Source organism: Penaeus vannamei, chromosome 5 (assembly GCF_042767895.1).
Source record: "Penaeus vannamei isolate JL-2024 chromosome 5, ASM4276789v1, whole genome shotgun sequence".
NCBI classification, from domain to species: Eukaryota; Metazoa; Arthropoda; class Malacostraca; order Decapoda; family Penaeidae; genus Penaeus; species Penaeus vannamei.
In genome coordinates, this window is record NC_091553.1 from 9,673,278 (window position 1) to 9,690,777 (window position 17,500).

A 17,500-nucleotide genomic window follows, 5' to 3' on the forward strand; every position below is an offset into this window, starting at 1 on the left:
GACAGACACACACACAGACAAACAGACACACGGAGAAAGAGAGACAGAAAGAGACAGACAGACAGACACACAGACGGAAAAAGAGAAAGAGACAGACCGAGAGAGAGATAGAGAGAATCAGTCAGAGAGTCAGAGAAAGCAGTATTCGTTACCTACTGAGGCCTATAACATCACAATCAAATAATTGAAGATTCACAGGAGATTCGAAGCCCCAATGAAACGTTTCGAAATATGAACAGAACACCTTCCCTTATTTGTTCCTGTTCAACTCTACTTTCATCTCTTTTATCAAGTAACTCATTTCTTCCGTTAATTATTTCTTTACACGATTCATTTCCAAAGTGACATAAATGTAAGCTAATTAGTGCCGATCATCAATACCATAATGAGTCCTCGTCACTAATTAATATTAAGTACCATTATCATAACTCGATAGTACTTTAATGAACCCAAATAACATCGTAGCCAAAGAGAAAATAATGGTTATTGGCCACAATCGGTGACCATAATGATTGATATATATTATGATAAGGAGGAATAATGATTGTGTAATAGGGAGCATGGGAAAAAATTATCTTAATAAGGCCTGTGTTGTAATTTCTCAGAGGACGAAGGTACTCTTAACAGGTAATTACTACAATGACTTACTTTTACTCTGGTCAAGAATCATTGTAATAAATGTTATATAACGTGTATAATGACGTTGTAAAAGTTATTATGCGATTTTTAGCGTTTCTTTGTGAGGAAATGGGAAGGAAGAGGAAAGTAAAATTAAAGAAATGATTAAGGTTCTCTCTTTCTTTCTTTCTCTCTCTCTCGGTATGTGTGTGTGTGTGTGTGCGCGCGCGCGCGCGCGTGTGTGTATACAGACAGACAATATCAGATTATGCCTTTGGTGTAGACCAACAATTACTTTTTGTTTATTGATTGCTTCTAACTATTGTTCTCTAATACATCTTTTCTTTTATATGAATAAAAATCAGTGGTTAGTTATAACCCATTTTATAATCTAAATTGCCTTACAATTCGTTCTAAATATGAACATCATGCAGAGTTTTTTTTTCTAAATACCTTAGAATTAGATTTTCCTCGTGAATGCTAGGAAGGGATTTGTAAAACGAAAAATAACGGTTATGGAGGAAGATTTTGTAGCATGAGAAGCATAATCAAAACCATAACGAGATACGTTTTATAAACTTTTCCCAGAAATTATTGATTTTGTTTATAAAAAAAAGCAAATTGCAAGACATCAAAGTATTGCAACTGAGTGGTACAATGGTCTTGCTTTTCAGTTGCAGATACCTTGCGTTCCAATTCTGATTGATCTCTTTATTATTTTTTTCTAGATATAAAATTCCGACATTGATTAAACTTGGAAAAAAGAACTCAACAAAATCGTATTTAACAATTTCAAAAGTTAGAATGCAAAGAAAGTGACTGACATTCTACAATATCAAGAAATCTAAATGAATGAGATAGTTGAAGACTTGATAACATACCAAATCACAAAATACACACACGGAGATACGCACATATGTATGTATGCATGCATCTATATATTGATGTATTAATGTATGTGTTTAGATTTGTATGTACATATGTTTGTTTATATGTCTATATGTACGTGTGTTTGTATGTAATATGTATGTATGTGTGTATGTGTGTTTATATGTATGCGTGTGTGTGTATTTATATGTATGTATGTGTGTATATGTGTTTATATGTATGTATGCGTGTATGTGTTTATATGTATGTATGTGTGTGTGTATGTGTAAAAAAGTATGTATGTGTGTGTGTATGTGTTTATATGTATGTATGCGTGTATGTGTTTATATGTATGTATGTGTGTGTGTATGTGTTTATATGTGTGTGTCTATATGTATGTGTGTGTATGTGTTTATATGTATGTGTCTATTGTATGTTTGTGTATGTGTTTATATGTATGTGTCTATTGTATGTATGTGTATGTATGACTGTAAGAATTTCAAGCCAGAAATACAGCCCCGAAGTGTGGGCCTTTAAGGCGATGCTCACCCTCCCTCCGAGACGACGGCGGCCATAAGGACGATGCACGGAAGGAGATATGGAGGATATTGACCCCTAGAGGCTGATCTCAAGGCGAAGTTCAGGGAGGTCGGCGTACAAAGGTCAGACGGGCGAGGAGGATGCCCTGCCACGAGCGGGTGCCAGGCTGACCTTCCGAGGCGGGTCAGCGAGGGCGGGCGGGGGTGGGCGAGGGCGGGGGGGGCGGTTTCGTCTTTGCCCGCAGGCCGGCGCCGCGGGGCATGTCCGCGCGCAAGGACGAATCGCGACGGCGGGATGACACCGGCGGGGCGGGGAAAGTTAGGGCGGGTCGCAGGCTTCAGTGAAAGTGTTGACCAGGGGGGAGCGGTGCGCATGCGCGTGTAGCCCAGTATATAGCGTCGACCACGTGGATCGCGCCGGAGTGCGTACTCAAGTCTGCGGCAATATGGCTCGCTCATTTCTTCTATGGGGCGCATTGGCGGCCGGCATCGGTGAGTGCGTGTGAGAGGCTGTGTGCTTGCCGCGTGTGTTCCCTTGCCCTGTGACCTTGCTTCCCCAGCCCCGTGACCTGACCACCTCCTTGTGTGCTCGGGCGTGTGTGACCTCTAACCCTCCTCCCTCGGCGTGTGACCCCGAGCAGCGTGGGCGGGGGCGAGTGGGCGTCGCGCCAGTGACAAGCTCACCCACAGTGACCCCGGAGCTCGCAGCCAGTTTTTGCCGTTAGGATTAAGAGCCCGAGTGCCAGGGGAGGGCGCGTCCCCTGTCCCCAGCCCGAAGGACCTTCCTCGGGACGCCCACTCGCCTCTGACATCGCTCGCTGGCTCACGCCCACGTCCGATCATTCATACTTTCTCACTGAACACCAAGCGATTCGTCTACCCAATCCGCGATTCACGCGGGAATCCAGGAAGTTGAATCTCACGGCTCGCTCGCGGGGGATTCGGCCACCGGGAAGCAAGCGGTGCTGGGGCTCTGCCGGGCCTCTCGCGCCGTGGCTGCCCAGGGGAATCTCGCTCGTGGTTCTGCACTTAATGCAGTTTATCGAACAGTGACGATGATAGTATAACCTCACGAATTCAGTCATTGGAATTCCATTATTTTGATTCCACATGCTTAGCACGTGATACGGTGATAGTTTAACCTCATGAATTCAACTATTAGAATTCCATTACTAGGCTTCCACATGCTGAACACATGATACGGTAGCATCCATTTACAAATATATTACAGTAGAAGATCATACATTTGATTAATATCGTTATTGCAACTGTTTTCTTGTATGTACCGAGACACATACTTCAATGAATAACCTATTTGACGTAGATTGTTCCACGTAATTGTTCATGCGTAGATGTATTCACGTATATATTCAAGTATTTGTAGATCGAATTGTATGTCTAATATCAAAGGCTAACTTAGAAATTGCTTTATCTATTTCTTCATGTTAGTTACCAGTGCTTCAATAGCACAGGGATTCTTTAAGCTTCTAAAATTGAGATGATTCTGGGGCCTTTAGATGTTTCTGGCTACTGTGGTGCTATGTGTGTGTGTGAGGGTGTGGGGGGTGGGGGTGGGGGGGGGCAGCATGAGAAAGATGAGAGAATCTTGCTTTCACTTTTACGTCTGAGCAAGCTTTCTTGAGGCGTTCGAGTGGCTTAACCCTGTCTATTGTGTCATGTGAATCTCTCTCTCTCTCTTTTCTTTTTTTCTCTCTTTCTCTATTTTTCTTTTTTTTTATCTCTCTGTCTCGGTCTGTCTGTCTGTTTTTCTGTTTGTCTGTCTGTCTATTTTTCTGTCTGTCTGTCTCTCTCTCATTCTTTATCGCTTTCCCTCTTTCTTTGTGAGGCCTGACAACAATAATTTTACATTCGTCTGTAGTAACGAAACATCATCATTTATCTACTGTTGTTGTTAAAGTGCTCTTTGTATTATTGACAGGAAATTTAGTAATTATAGCAGCTTCATCCTCTTCCCATAATGTTTACCAAAACAACCGACCATGCTATACATATTACAGTATATAATGTGGAAATAGCCATGTCGTATCAATAACTCTGATATAAGTAACAAGTGTGGTATTTTGGATCGGGAATTAGCAGCTTCGAAACCTTTTTTTTATATATGTATAAGGTTTCGTGTCGCAAGCTTCTCGGCTCCCTGTTTCACCCGCTTAGCATAACACTACCCGTTCGAAAGTCTCCGTCTCGTTTGCCGTAAAAACAACAGCGATCATTTTTTTTTTTTTCATTTCTGGTCTGGAAAGCGTTTACTCGTCTTCCACTCACCCCCAAACTCCTCCTTCTTCTTTCTCTCCTTCTCCCTCCTACTCTCTCAACTTCTAACCGCTTCCTCCCTCCTATAAGTTCCTTTTCCCTCCCCCCTCCCTCCTCTAAGCCCTTCCTCTTTCATTCCTTTAGCTCATTTTCCCTCCTTCCCTCCTCTAACCCCTTCCTCTCTCATTCCTTTAGCCCCCTTTTCCCTCCCTTCCTCCCTCCCTCCTCTAAGCCCTCCCTTCCTCCCTCCTCTAACCCCCTTTCCCCTCCCTCCCTCCCTCCCTCTCCCTACCCACCTCCAACTACACTTTTGTTGATACAGAGTTTTCACCTCTTTTAACCCCCCCCCCTCACCACTCTACCTCCCCTACCCCGATCCCTGCCCATCTCTGACCCAGCCTCGACCAGCCGCGACATATGTGCCTGAACAGGTTCTATACTTCCTCTGAGAAAGAACACAAGACTTTCACTTAAAACCTCAGTAGTTTTTTTTTTTTTTTTTTTTTTTTTTTTTTTTTTTTTTTTTTTTACATCTTTCAATTACAATTTCGCTAACGGAGGGATTTTTTGGAGTATATAAATTGCGTGTTCGATCTAGGAACACAGGGAAAAAGTATGTTTAGATGTCTGAGTTGATATGTTGAGCAATACAGTTTAAATCGTGATAAACAGTGAATCAAGATGATATCTGTATCACCTGGCATCAATATGATAGCGATTGATCGTTCGGTGTAATGATAACGGTTATAATTATGACAATCAACGAACAATTATCTAGATTAAAACCCTCCAGTATTCGATCATTGAAGTTCTACTTTTTTTTTTTTTTTTTTTTTTTTTTTTTTTTAGCTTTGTATATGCGAAATGATTGTCATGAATAAAAAAAAAACTAGTCATGATTTTAAAGCTAACAATACTTTCAGTCAGCGAGAAAAAGTAAGTCACAATGAATATATTCGTTTTAGTTAACATGAGCAAGTCATCAATGTTATCATTAATATATGTGTCATTGGCTTTACGATCATCTTAAAAGTGCATTTAAGTGCAAAATCGTTTCAGCAAAACCTTTATTCTTGAACTGACCAATATTTCTCAAAAAAAAAGAGAAAAACTATGCGTGTATGTCTGTATATATGTATATATATATATATATATTGTAACAGAAGAAATATATATAGTTATAGAAACAGACAAACCAACTGACAAAAACGCCGTGTGTGAATGACCACAAAAACGAGCCGGCGAAACGAAACTTCGAGAGTGAGACCCCCCCCCGCTCACTACTCCCTCCCCACTCCCCCAGACCCCACCTCCCAACCCCCAACACTCCATTTGCGCGAGATCGACAAGAAATCGTTTTTCTGTCATTGTTATTGTTATTATTAATACTACTATTATTACTATTGTTATTGTTATTATTGTTATCATTGTTTTTATTATCATTATTATTCATATTATTATCATTATTATTCATATTATTATCATTATTATTCATATTATTATTATCATTATTATTCATATTATTATTATCATTATTATACATATTATTATTATCATTATTATCACTCTTGTTATTATCATTACTGTTATTATCATCATTATCATCATCATTCATTAACTTGTTATCATATTCTATTTCCTTTTCTCTCTCCTTTTGTTGTCAGAAACATTTATTGTTTTTAGTACCACCATATTTACTATTACTACTACTACAACTACTACTACTACTACTACCACTACATCTACTTTTACTACTAGTGCCGCTTTTACAACAACAACTACTACTACTACTATTACTACTACTACTGCTGCTGCTGTTGTTATTGCTGCTACTACTACTACTACTACTACTATTACTACTACTACTAGGCTGCTACTACTTCTACCTCTACTACTCCTGCTGCTGCTACTACTGCTGTTGCTACTACTATTTCTACTTCTACTATTACTGCTGCTACTACTATTATTGTTACTATTAATATTATCACTATTGTTATCATTATCATTCCAGTATCATCAAAATTATCATTATCAACATTATTATCATTACTACTACTACTACTACTCTCAGTATTATCATTATCGTTATCATCATTATCATTATTGTTATTATCTTTAATATTATTATCCTTAGTAGTAGTAGTAGCAGTAGTATCGATAATATCATTATTATCATCATCTTTATCATCATCCTTAATATGTTGTTATTTCTAACATTATCACTATCATCATTATTGTTATCATTATCATTATCATCATTGCTATCATTATTATCACTACTTTATCATTTTTGCATATTTTCCATCATCATTATCATCATACCCTTATCATATTTGTTATCAATATCCTTTTGTAAAACAGTAGCATCAATACGATCATGTTAATGATACTTATCTCAAAATTTATGACCAAAAAAGAAAAGAATTTCCTCACACTTCACGCAATCATAAGTGCTTAGATAATGACCCATAATTATGAAGTGGCTTATCCAGCAGCTGTGGCGCCTCTTAATCGGACCTTGGGGTGAGGAGGGGAGGGGGAGGGGGAGGGGGAAAGGAGGGGGGGAGTGAATAAGGGGGAAAATGGTGGAAAATTGGGGAGGGGGGAGGAAGGGGGGCGGGAAAGAGGGGGATGAATGTGTGTGAAATAAGGGGGGATGGTGAGATTGGGAAGGGGGGTAGGAGGGGGAGGGGAAGGGAAAAGGAGGGGGATGGAGGTGGGTGGAATAAGGGGGGGAGTGGTGGAGGATGGAAAGGGGGAAAGGAAGGGGAAAGAACAGGGGGGGAGGGAAAAGCAAGGTGGAGGTAGAGAGAGAGAAGGAGAAGAAGGAAAAATGGAGGTGGAAGGGGAAGAGAGAAGGGGAAAGAACGGAGGTAAGGGGGAAGGGAAGGGAGGTGGAGGGAGAGAGGGAAAAGGAAGAGGAAGGGAGGGAGAAGGTGGAGAAAGAGAGAGTAAATATGTAACATTGCACCATTGGCTCTTTCGTCACGTCACTTGAACTAACGTAACATCAGCGGTGGTCAGCGGCGTGAGGGGGGGGGGGGGTAGGAAAGGGAGGAAGCTTAGGAAAGGGAGGGAGGGAGGGAGGTTAGGAAAGGAAGGGGGGAGGGAGGTTAGGAAAGGAAGGGAGGGAGGAAATTTAGGAAAGTTAGGAAAGGGAGGGAGGGAGGGAGGTTAGGAAAGGGAGGAAGGGAGGGAGGTTAGGAAAGGGAGGGAGGGAGGAAGCTTAGGAAAGGGAGGGAGGGAAGGAGGTTAGGAAAGGTAGGGAGGGAGGAAATTTAGGAAAGTTAGACAAGGGAGGGAGGGAGGTTAGGAAAGGTAGGGAGGGAGGAAATTTAGGAAAGTTAGAAAAGGGAGGGAGGGAGGTAATTTGGAAAGGGAGGGGAGGAAGGTTAGAAAATGAAGGGAGGGAGGGAGGAAGGTTAAGAAAATTATAAAAGGGAGGGAGGGAGGAAGGAAGATTAGGAGAGGGAGGGCACGAAAGTTAGAAAAGGAAGGGAGAGAGGGAGGGAGGGAGGGAGGCGGTTTAGGAAAGGGAGGGAGGGAAAGGGGGCGTGACAGACGGAAAGACAGTGTTTTGAAAGTGGAATAAATGGGCTTCGGTTTCGAGATGGTTCGAGAAGGAATTTCAGTGAAAGTTGATATTCTTATTATGGTTTGAAATATCTCGATCATTATTGCTCATCACACAGACACACACACATCACACACATCACACACACACACACACACACACACATCACACACATACACACACATATCACACATACACAGACACACACACACACCACACACACACAGACACACACACACACACATACACACACACACATCACACACACACAGACACATACACACACACACACACACATCACACACACACACACACACACACACCACACACACACACGCTATTCCGATCGACATTGATATCACTCCCAATATATTTCTCGAATTCAGAAACCGACGTTAAAGAAGGAATTTTCAGACAATCTTTCGAAATTCTTAAACGGCAAATAAAACTTTTTGCTTTTTCATGATCGCCGAAATCGTGACAGAATATAACAATAAGAACATGATACAATGATCATGCACAATGTATCAATAGTGGTATCACACACATCACGCACACACACACACACATCACACACACACGCACAGACACACACACACACATCACACACACGCACACACATATATATGTGTGTGTGTGTGTCTGTGTGTGTTCATGTATATATACATGTATACGTATGCATGCATGTGTCTGTATATGTATGAGTATAGGCAGATAGTTATATAGATAGACAAATAGATAGATGTGTTTTTTTCCTCCTCCTTCACCTCCACCATCTCCATCTCCTTCTCCACCTCCTCCTCCTCCTCTTCCACTTCCACCTCCACACCTCCACCTCCACCTCCACCTCCACCTCCACCTCCACCTCCACCTCCACCTCCACCTCCACTTCCACCTCCACCTCCACCTCCACCTCCACCTCCACCTCCACCTCCACCTCCACCTCCACCTCCACCTCCACCTCCACCTCCACCTCCACCTCCACCTCCACCTCCACTTCCACCTGCTCCCCCCTCCCCCCCTAAAAAAGAAAAAAAAGAAAAGAAAAAAAGTGACCGATGCATTACGTCACAAGCAATCAACCTGCGCCCACTCCGCGCCGTAATGGGCGTCTCGGAGGTGTAGCTTTTATCGACGTAATGCGCGGTGGGCGGGGGGGGGGAGGGGAGGGGGGGGGATCGCTGCCCCGGGCGGTGTTGCGTCGCTGCGGTGGTGTCGTTGTGGCGTCGGTGATGAGCTCGTTATGTCATTGCGATTGCTGTTGCGAATTACGGTTGCCTTGTGAGTGGGGTGTGGGCGTATACACACTCGGATATGCAGATGCGCACACGCACGCGAACATAGTATAGGTTTTTATGTGTTTCTGTGTGCGTGTGTGTTTGTGTGTGTGTGTGTGGATGTTTGTGTGTATATATGTGTGTGTGTTTCTAACGCGCATCGATTCTACATATACGTCTGTGTGTGTGTGTGTATGTTTTTTGTGTGTGTGTGCGTGTGTGTGTGTATTTTTACCGCACATCGATTCTACATGTACGTCTGTGTGTGTGTGTGTGTGTGTTTGTGTTTGTGTGTGTGTGTGTGTGTGTGTGTGTGTGTGTGTGTGTGTGTTTGTGTGTGTGTGTCTGTGTTTGTGTGTGTGTGTGTGTGTGTGTGTCTGTGTTTGTGTGTGTGTGTGTATGTGTTTGTGTGTGTGTGTTGCCACCTTGGTAAACATCACGAAAAAAACGTTTACAATGCATTTTTCCCTCAAATAACCTTCGGCAGTTTCACCAAATTAACAGTTTTTTTGATCACGAAAAAATGCTTACATCATGGCCAAATAAACGTGATTAATCAACACTTATAAATGTTCAACGATTTTTTTTACACAGATAACCTCTTAATAGACAAATAGATTGTGATAAGTTTTCGCTTCAGAAGGAAAGTGTAAGAATTTAGACCATACGGAGAAATCATAATAAGTATTTTTTATCATTCATAAACACGTCAATTAAATCAATAAACAGATAAGATAGACAGATAATAACCGTTCGTGATGACGCACGAAATTCTTATTCAAGATGACACCGTTATTATCGATTTTTTTTATTATAATGATTTTTTCTCCTTTTAACTTTGCCTTGAGGAATACGATACACACACACACACAGACGTACATGTAGAATCGATGTGTGGTAAAAATACACACACACACGCACACACACACAAAAACACACACACACACACACACACACAGACGTACATGTAGAATCGATGTGCGTTAGAAACTCACACACAAATATACACACAAACAGCCACACACACTGAAAAGGATACCATTATGTTGAGAATGGTATTAATGATTTTGATAACGAATAGAATTAATCCATGCCATTTAAGAATCTTATGAATGGAAAATATTTATAAGAATCTCTCCAAAATTAATTGATTCAAGACCAGCGTAACGAAAACGTAAATAGAATCATATGGATCATTATCTTTGGTGCATTGAAGTCGATTCAATAGTGGTAACGGTATGTATGTATATGTGTGTATGTATGTATGTATATATATGTATGTATGTAGATATGTATGTATGTATGTATGTATGTATGTATGCATGTATGTATGTATGCATGTATGTATGTATGTATGTATATATGTATTCGTTGTATGTATGTATGCATATATACGTGTATGTGTGTGTGTGTATTTTTGCACTCGTGTGCTTATACATATACGAATGAATGGAAGTATATTTATATCAATAACTATGTAAACAAAAATACAAACACTACAATACGTAAATACAGATAAAAACGGTACACAGTTACCTATCTATTTGTCTACCTATCCATCTATCCCTCCATCTATCTATCTCTCTACCTACCCATCCAAACATCGATCGATCTAGATCAACACACACACACACATTCACATACGCACACACGAAAGAAACGGTGTCTACATGTCCATAAAGAGCGAAAGAGAAGGTAGGCTGAGACGAACACACAGCGATAAGTCACCGGAATGCGTGAGAGAGCTTCACCACGTAACTTTCTCTCGGTAAGCATGTTTGGAGCAGGGGTAGGAATAGGTGTATTCATTTTAATTTTGGGTTTAGGGGCAAGGATGATATGTGTCAGGAATATGTGTATTACTATCAGGGTCAGGGATAGGTGTATTCATTTTAGGGCCAGGGATACGTGTGTTTGGGTTTAGGGGCAGGGATAATATGTGCATTGATATCAGGGTCAGGATTAGGTGTATTACTATCAGGGGCAGGAATATGTGTATTACTATCAGGGTCAGGGATACGTGTATTTGGGTTTAGGGGCAGGAAGAATATGTATATTAATTTCAGGGTCAGGAATGTGTATCAATTTTAGGGTCAGGGATACGTGTATTGGATTTACGGACAGGAGTGATATGTGTATTAATTTTAGGGCCAGAAATACGTATGTTGGGTTTAGGGGCAGGACAATGTATCAGTTTTAGGGGCAGGAATACGTGTATTGACTTTAAGGGCAGGAGTAATACGTCTATTAATTTTAGGGGCAGGGATAGATATATTGAGTTTAGGGACAGGAATTATACGTGTATTAGTTTTAGGGTCACGAATACATTTATTGGGTTTAGGGTCAGGAATGTGTGTATCCGATAAAGAGAATCTTAACCAGAAGTACACTTAATAACACGACGAGAGTAAAGATAAAATCCAAATAAACAACAAAAACAGAATATAAGAGCGAAAACAAACGTAAAAGTAAAACAAGAAAAACAAACAAACAAAAAAGTAGGAAAGTGCTGGCGACTCCCTGCGTATACAGGCTGAGAAAGAGGTAGGGAAGGTGGGGTAGGGAGGGGAGGGAGGGGAGAAAGAGCGGGCCTTCGCCGTGTGAGGTGGGGAAGGGGGGGAGGGGGAGGAGGGGGAGGAGGGGCGAGGGGGTTGGTGAAAGTGAAAGTTTAAAGAACTCTCGTGAACGCCTGTTTCTCTCGGACACGCCCCTTTCGCTCGATAATCATTTGCCTTTCTGAACACACGCACTTTGGGATCTCTTTGACGTACATAGACATTTTGCTTTTTAACGTACATGAGTGTTTACATACATGAAATAACCGTGCCTATAACTCAATCAATGATTCACACAAAACACATTGACACACACACATCTATGCATACATTATATATGAATAATTATTATGTATACATAATACATGGATACGTATGAATATTTGTATATAAATGCATATATATATATTGTATGTGTATTCATATGTATATATGTATGTATACACACACACATATTAAGTGTGTCTGCGTGTGCGTGCGTGTGTGTGTGTATGTGTGGTAGAGGTATTAGTAGTAGAGCTACTAACACAGATACATAAAATCTTGTGGTCTACCAACGTCACGCAGTCCTCGTCACACATTCTCCACAAACAAAGTTTTCTTGGTTCAACGACATGAGTCAACGCGTATGCAAATGAGGGGGGAAATGAGGAGTGCAGACGCCTTCACGGTCAAAGCGCTGTGGACTGTTAGGGATTCCTGGTGAGGCAGGGAAGAAAATGTTTGTTATGAGGAGTTCTGACCTGGCATGGCAATTGTTTCGAATGAGGTAGAAAGAGAAGACGGAGAGGAAGGATGAGGATGAGGGGGAGGAGAATTAGAAGAAGAAGGAGGAGGAGAAGATGATGAAGGAGGAGGAGGAGGAGGAGGAGAAGAAGATGATGAAGGAGGAGGAGGAGGAAGAGAAGAAGATGAAGGAGGAGGACGAGGAGGAGCAGAAGAAATAGAAAAAGAGGAAGAAGGAAGAGAAGAAAAAGAAAAGAGGAAAAACAAATAAATAAAGAAGAGGTTACAATCACAAAAACAGTATAAAAAGAAAAGGAAAAAAAGGAAAATAAGAAAGAAACAAAACATGAGGTGAAAAGTTTACCTGGCATCCTCCTCCCCTCCATCCCCCCCCCCCCACTCCCCCACTCACCCCCCTCAGGGCATACCCCTGACTCCCCCCGCCCCCACTCTCACCCAGGACAGCTGATGCCCGCGGGCGCTCCGTCCCTGCCTGCCCGTCCTTTGAAAAAAAACTTTCTCTTGTTTTGGTCCTCGTCCCCCTCCCCCCTCCCCCCTCCCCCCTCCCCCCTCGCCCGCCCTTTCTCCTGTCCCTTCGCTGCTCTCCCTTTCGTCCTCGCCTTTCTCCCTCGACGCTGTCTGCTGAAACAAAGTATACATATATGCATATATATATATATATATATATATATATATATATATATATATATATATATATATATATATGTGTGTGTGTGTGTGTGTGTGTGTGTGTGTGTGTGTGTGTGTGTGTGTGTGTGTGTGTGTGTGTGTGTGTGTGTGTGTGTATGTGTGTGAGTGTGTATACATACGTATATATATAGTCAGCACATATACACCATGTATATGAACTACTAGATCTACCCATCTTCATTTTATTCTCCAACTTCCTCACCTACAATTATTTTTAAACTAGATAATAGCAACTTTTATTTTATCTTATTTTATCTTTAAACTAGATAATAGATTCCGAAAGTCACATCAACAGGACACAGCAGAATAAAACTTCACACAAAACCCAATTTCTAAACCCTATTTTCTCTTTATTCCTCTCAGTTGTGGAAGGGTTGGTGGCACCGGTGCCTCCGGAGCCGCTGTCGAGAGAGAAGAGACAGCTGACACAGTTCGACCTTCCCGTGACCACCGAGGAACTCTGTAGGAATAAGGACAATGAGGAATTCTTCAGGCTGCCGACCGTGCCAGACTGCAGGGACGTCTTCAGGTTGGTGGTGCGGGCGTCTTTGGATGTGGATTATATATGTGTGTGTGTGTGTTTGTGTATGTATATATTTTTTTAAAGATGCTGCTTTGATATATGAGTATATAAACACAGAGACACACGCGTACACACGTAGACGGACACACACACACATACACACACACACAGATGCACCCCCTTTCCCCTGCACACACACACACACACACACACACACAAATCACAGTAACACCAATGGCCTCCATCACCCCCTCCTGCCCACCTTAATATCCTTTTTTTCCATATCAACCCTTTCTAACACGCCCTCCCCCCTTCTCTCCCCCCCACAGATGCGACCGCAGCGGCACCCACGGCCCCATCCGCCTCGCCGCTGTGCGTTGTCCGAATGCGTTGGCTTTTGACGTCGACAATCAAGTGTGTGACTGGAAGCAGAACGTCAAGAATTGTGACAGACTGGAGCGTAAGTATAAGAGAAACTGTACCTAGTGTGAGTGTGTGTGTGTGTGTTTGTATGCGTGTGCGTGTGTGTGTGTGTGTGAATGTGTATGTGTGTGTTTGTATGTGAGTGTGTGTGTGTGCGCGTTTGTGTGTTTTAATGTGTGATTACGGATATTCGAAATTCAGTCACGGACATTTGAAATTCATTCACGGATATTTGAAATTCAATCACGGATATTTGAAATTCGTCCCTTGCCATCCTTATTGATCGTCATGTAATATAATCTGTACCATATATAACCAGTAAATAAAAATATATATTTACTTGAATACAAAATAGATCACTATACATTTATAAAAGTTAAAACTTGAATACAAAATAGACCACTATACATATATAAAAGTTAAAACGTAGATTAAAAAAAAAAAAATCGTGTCTATATCTTAAAAAAAAAAAAAAAAAAAACACTGACAGAGAAAAGAATTCGAATTTCTAGACCACTGGTTCTAAAAGTATGCCTCGAAGGGTTTTTTGCGGATGTGGTACTTCGGTCGGTTGTGCAACGCGGGGTGGAGACTTCACTCTGCCGAAGGGCTAGACGGGAGGGGGAAGGGAAAGGGGGGAAGGGGAGGGGAAGGGGTAGGGGATGGGGAGGAAGGAGGAAGGGGGAGGGGGGAGGGGGAGGGGTAGGGGGAAGGGGGTAGGGAAGGGGTAGGGGTGGAGGGGAGAAGGGGAGGGGAGGGGAGAGAAAGGGGAAGGGGAGGGGGAGGGGGGAGAAGGAGGGGAAGAGAAGGGGGAGGGGGGAGAAGAATGGGGAAGGGGAAGGGGAAGAGGGGAGGGGAAGGGGGAGGGGGTGGTAATGGTGAGGTGATAGGAGGAGGGAGTGGGGGGGGGGTGATGTGTGCTGGATCTTCTCCTTTCTACTGCAACACGTGTATTTAGTTCGTATTTATGTCTCTCTTCCTATAATTGTATTCGCACAAGATTAGAAATCGCTTCCTGTTTCGCTTCTGCATAACCTCGTCTGTGTGTATGAGTGTCTGTGTGTGTATTTTGTGTTTCTGACTCTCTATTAGTAGGTATATTTGCTCATATTGTGCACATATGTTCGCTTGCGTTTGCGTGCGCCTTCGCAAGCAGACCCACTATGCACATAATTCTCATTCCCCGCCCCCCCTCCCTCGTAGGCCCCCGGAAGGTGAAGCCCCTCCTGTACACGGACGAGCCGATCTGCCCGCCCAACCAGCTGGCCTGCGGCGACGGCACCTGCATCGCTAAGGCGTTCTTCTGCAACGGCAACCGAGACTGTGCCGACGGCTCCGACGAGAATGCTTGCAGTAAGTATTGGCTCTGGGCTTGGTTATCTGGTCCAGCTGATCGGGAATGCTTAGAGAAATTGGTGAATAATGAATATCGAATTCTACATTTTTCTTGATTCACGGCGCTCGGCATCTCTCCTCCCCCAGACGTCCGCGAGGACCCCAACCGCGCCCCGAAATGCGACAAGGAGCAGTGCATCCTCCCCGACTGCTTCTGCTCCGCCGACGGCACGCAGATCCCCGGCAACCTGGGCCTCAACCAGACGCCCCAGATGATCACCATCACCTTCTCCGGCGCCATCAATGAGGGCAACATCGACCTGTATCAAGACATCTTCAACGAGGGCAACAAGAACGCCAACGGCTGCCAGATCAAGGGCACCTTCTTCGTGTCCCACAGGTACACCAACTACTCGGCCGTCCAGGAGCTCCACCGCAAGGGCCACGAGATCGCCGTCTTCTCCATCAGCAACCGCGCCGAGGCCTCCTACTGGACGGACGGCAACTACGACGACTGGCTCACCGAGATGGCCGGCGCGCGACTCATCATCGAGCGGTTCGCCAACATCACGGACAACTCTATCATCGGCGTCCGCGCCCCGTACCTGCGCGTCGGCGGCAACACGCAGTTCGAGATGATGACCGATCAGCTGTTCATCTACGACGCCTCCATCACCGCCCCCCTGGACCGCGTCCCCCTCTGGCCCTACACCCTGTACTTCCGCATGCCCCACAAGTGCCACGGCAATGCCCAGAACTGCCCCTCCAGATCCCACCCCGTCTGGGAGATGGTCGTCAACGAGCTGGACCGTCGCGAGGACCTCCAGCACGACGAGAAGCTCTCCGGCTGCCACTTCGTCGACTCGTGCACCAACATCCGCGACGCCGACCAGTTCGAGAAGCTGCTCAACAACAACTTCAACAGGCACTACAACACGAACCGCGCCCCGCTCGGCCTCCACTTCACCGCCGCCTGGTTCAAGAGGAACAAGGAGTTCAAGAACGTCCTCCTCAAGTTCATCAACGAGAAGCGGGCGCAGAACGACGTCTACTTCGTCACGCTCCTCCAGGTGATCCAGTGGATGCAGAACCCCACGGAGGTCACCGCCATCAGGGACTTCGCCGACTGGAAGGAGAAGTGCGACGTGAAGGGGCAGCCCTACTGCTCGCTGCCCAACTCGTGCCCCCTGAGGACCCACGAGCTGCGCAACGAGGAGCTCAACCTCTACACCTGCATGGAGTGCCCGCGCAACTACCCGTGGCTCCTCGACCCCACTGGCGACGGCCTTGACCTCGTGTGAGGAGGAGGGCCAGATGGAGTCCTGCAACTGGCTAGGATACCACGTAGCAATATTCCCAAATGAGAGCCGAGGTCCAGCCTCACCGTACAGTATAGAATCTAGTCTTTATATTTTCGGGCCTGGCGCCTGATTTATTCTTTGTTTGTATACGTCCTCTTTAGCTCCTTCAAGTAACACTGGACCATGTTTTCTTCCCAAAGAAAAGTGAAAAACGAGATCCTCATACCTGCTCAAGTAACGAAAGCCTTCAGTGGCTGAGGTTTTGTTTTGTTATTTATTCAACCTATGCCCCTCCACCCCCCCTGCCCCTCCCGCACCGCCGCAGTATTGCCAACGACTTCACACGTTACAAAGGGCATCATGCAGTCCCATCACACGAAATCATGCATCTGAAATCCCTTCTACCTTATCACGACTACGTCTTCGTCCCATGCCAGCTTTTTTTCTCGTGTTCGGAAATGGGAATATTCCCCGAAGGGCTTCCCTCCTTACCTAAGACAGTATTCTCACCCGCAGACCCTCCTACCTCGCACATCAACTATCCCAAAGGCAAAGATGTTTTAAACCGATCCCGTTCTACCTCGTCCCACTGGCCGGTCTGTTTATTTTCATCTTTATTTTTATCAGATCTGCCCCCCCCTCCCCCCGTTCCTAACCACTCCCCCCCCCCAACATCATCCCCAAAGTAATGAATTAAATTCCCTATTAACAAACATATCCAAAAGTAAGATACAAACGCTTTATAATAATAAAGTTTCAGTGAGGTTGACGAGTATG

At 43.9% G+C, this 17,500-nt stretch overlaps 1 protein-coding gene across 1 annotated transcript in view; it reads left to right on the plus strand.

Moving 5' to 3' along the window:
- The first annotated feature begins 2,459 nt into the window (after nt 1-2,459).
- LOC113816308 (chitin deacetylase 1) overlaps nt 2,460-17,500 on the plus strand; it is a 15,366-nt gene continuing 325 nt past the window's right edge. Inside the window, exons 1-5 of the mRNA XM_070121845.1 lie at nt 2,460-2,516; nt 13,505-13,670; nt 13,994-14,124; nt 15,291-15,440; nt 15,570-17,500. The exon at nt 15,570-17,500 is cut by the window's right edge and continues 325 nt beyond it. Coding sequence (XP_069977946.1) covers nt 2,471-2,516; nt 13,505-13,670; nt 13,994-14,124; nt 15,291-15,440; nt 15,570-16,723 — 1,647 coding nt within the window. The 5' untranslated portion in view covers nt 2,460-2,470 and the 3' untranslated portion in view covers nt 16,724-17,500. The remainder of the gene's footprint in view (nt 2,517-13,504; nt 13,671-13,993; nt 14,125-15,290; nt 15,441-15,569) is intronic.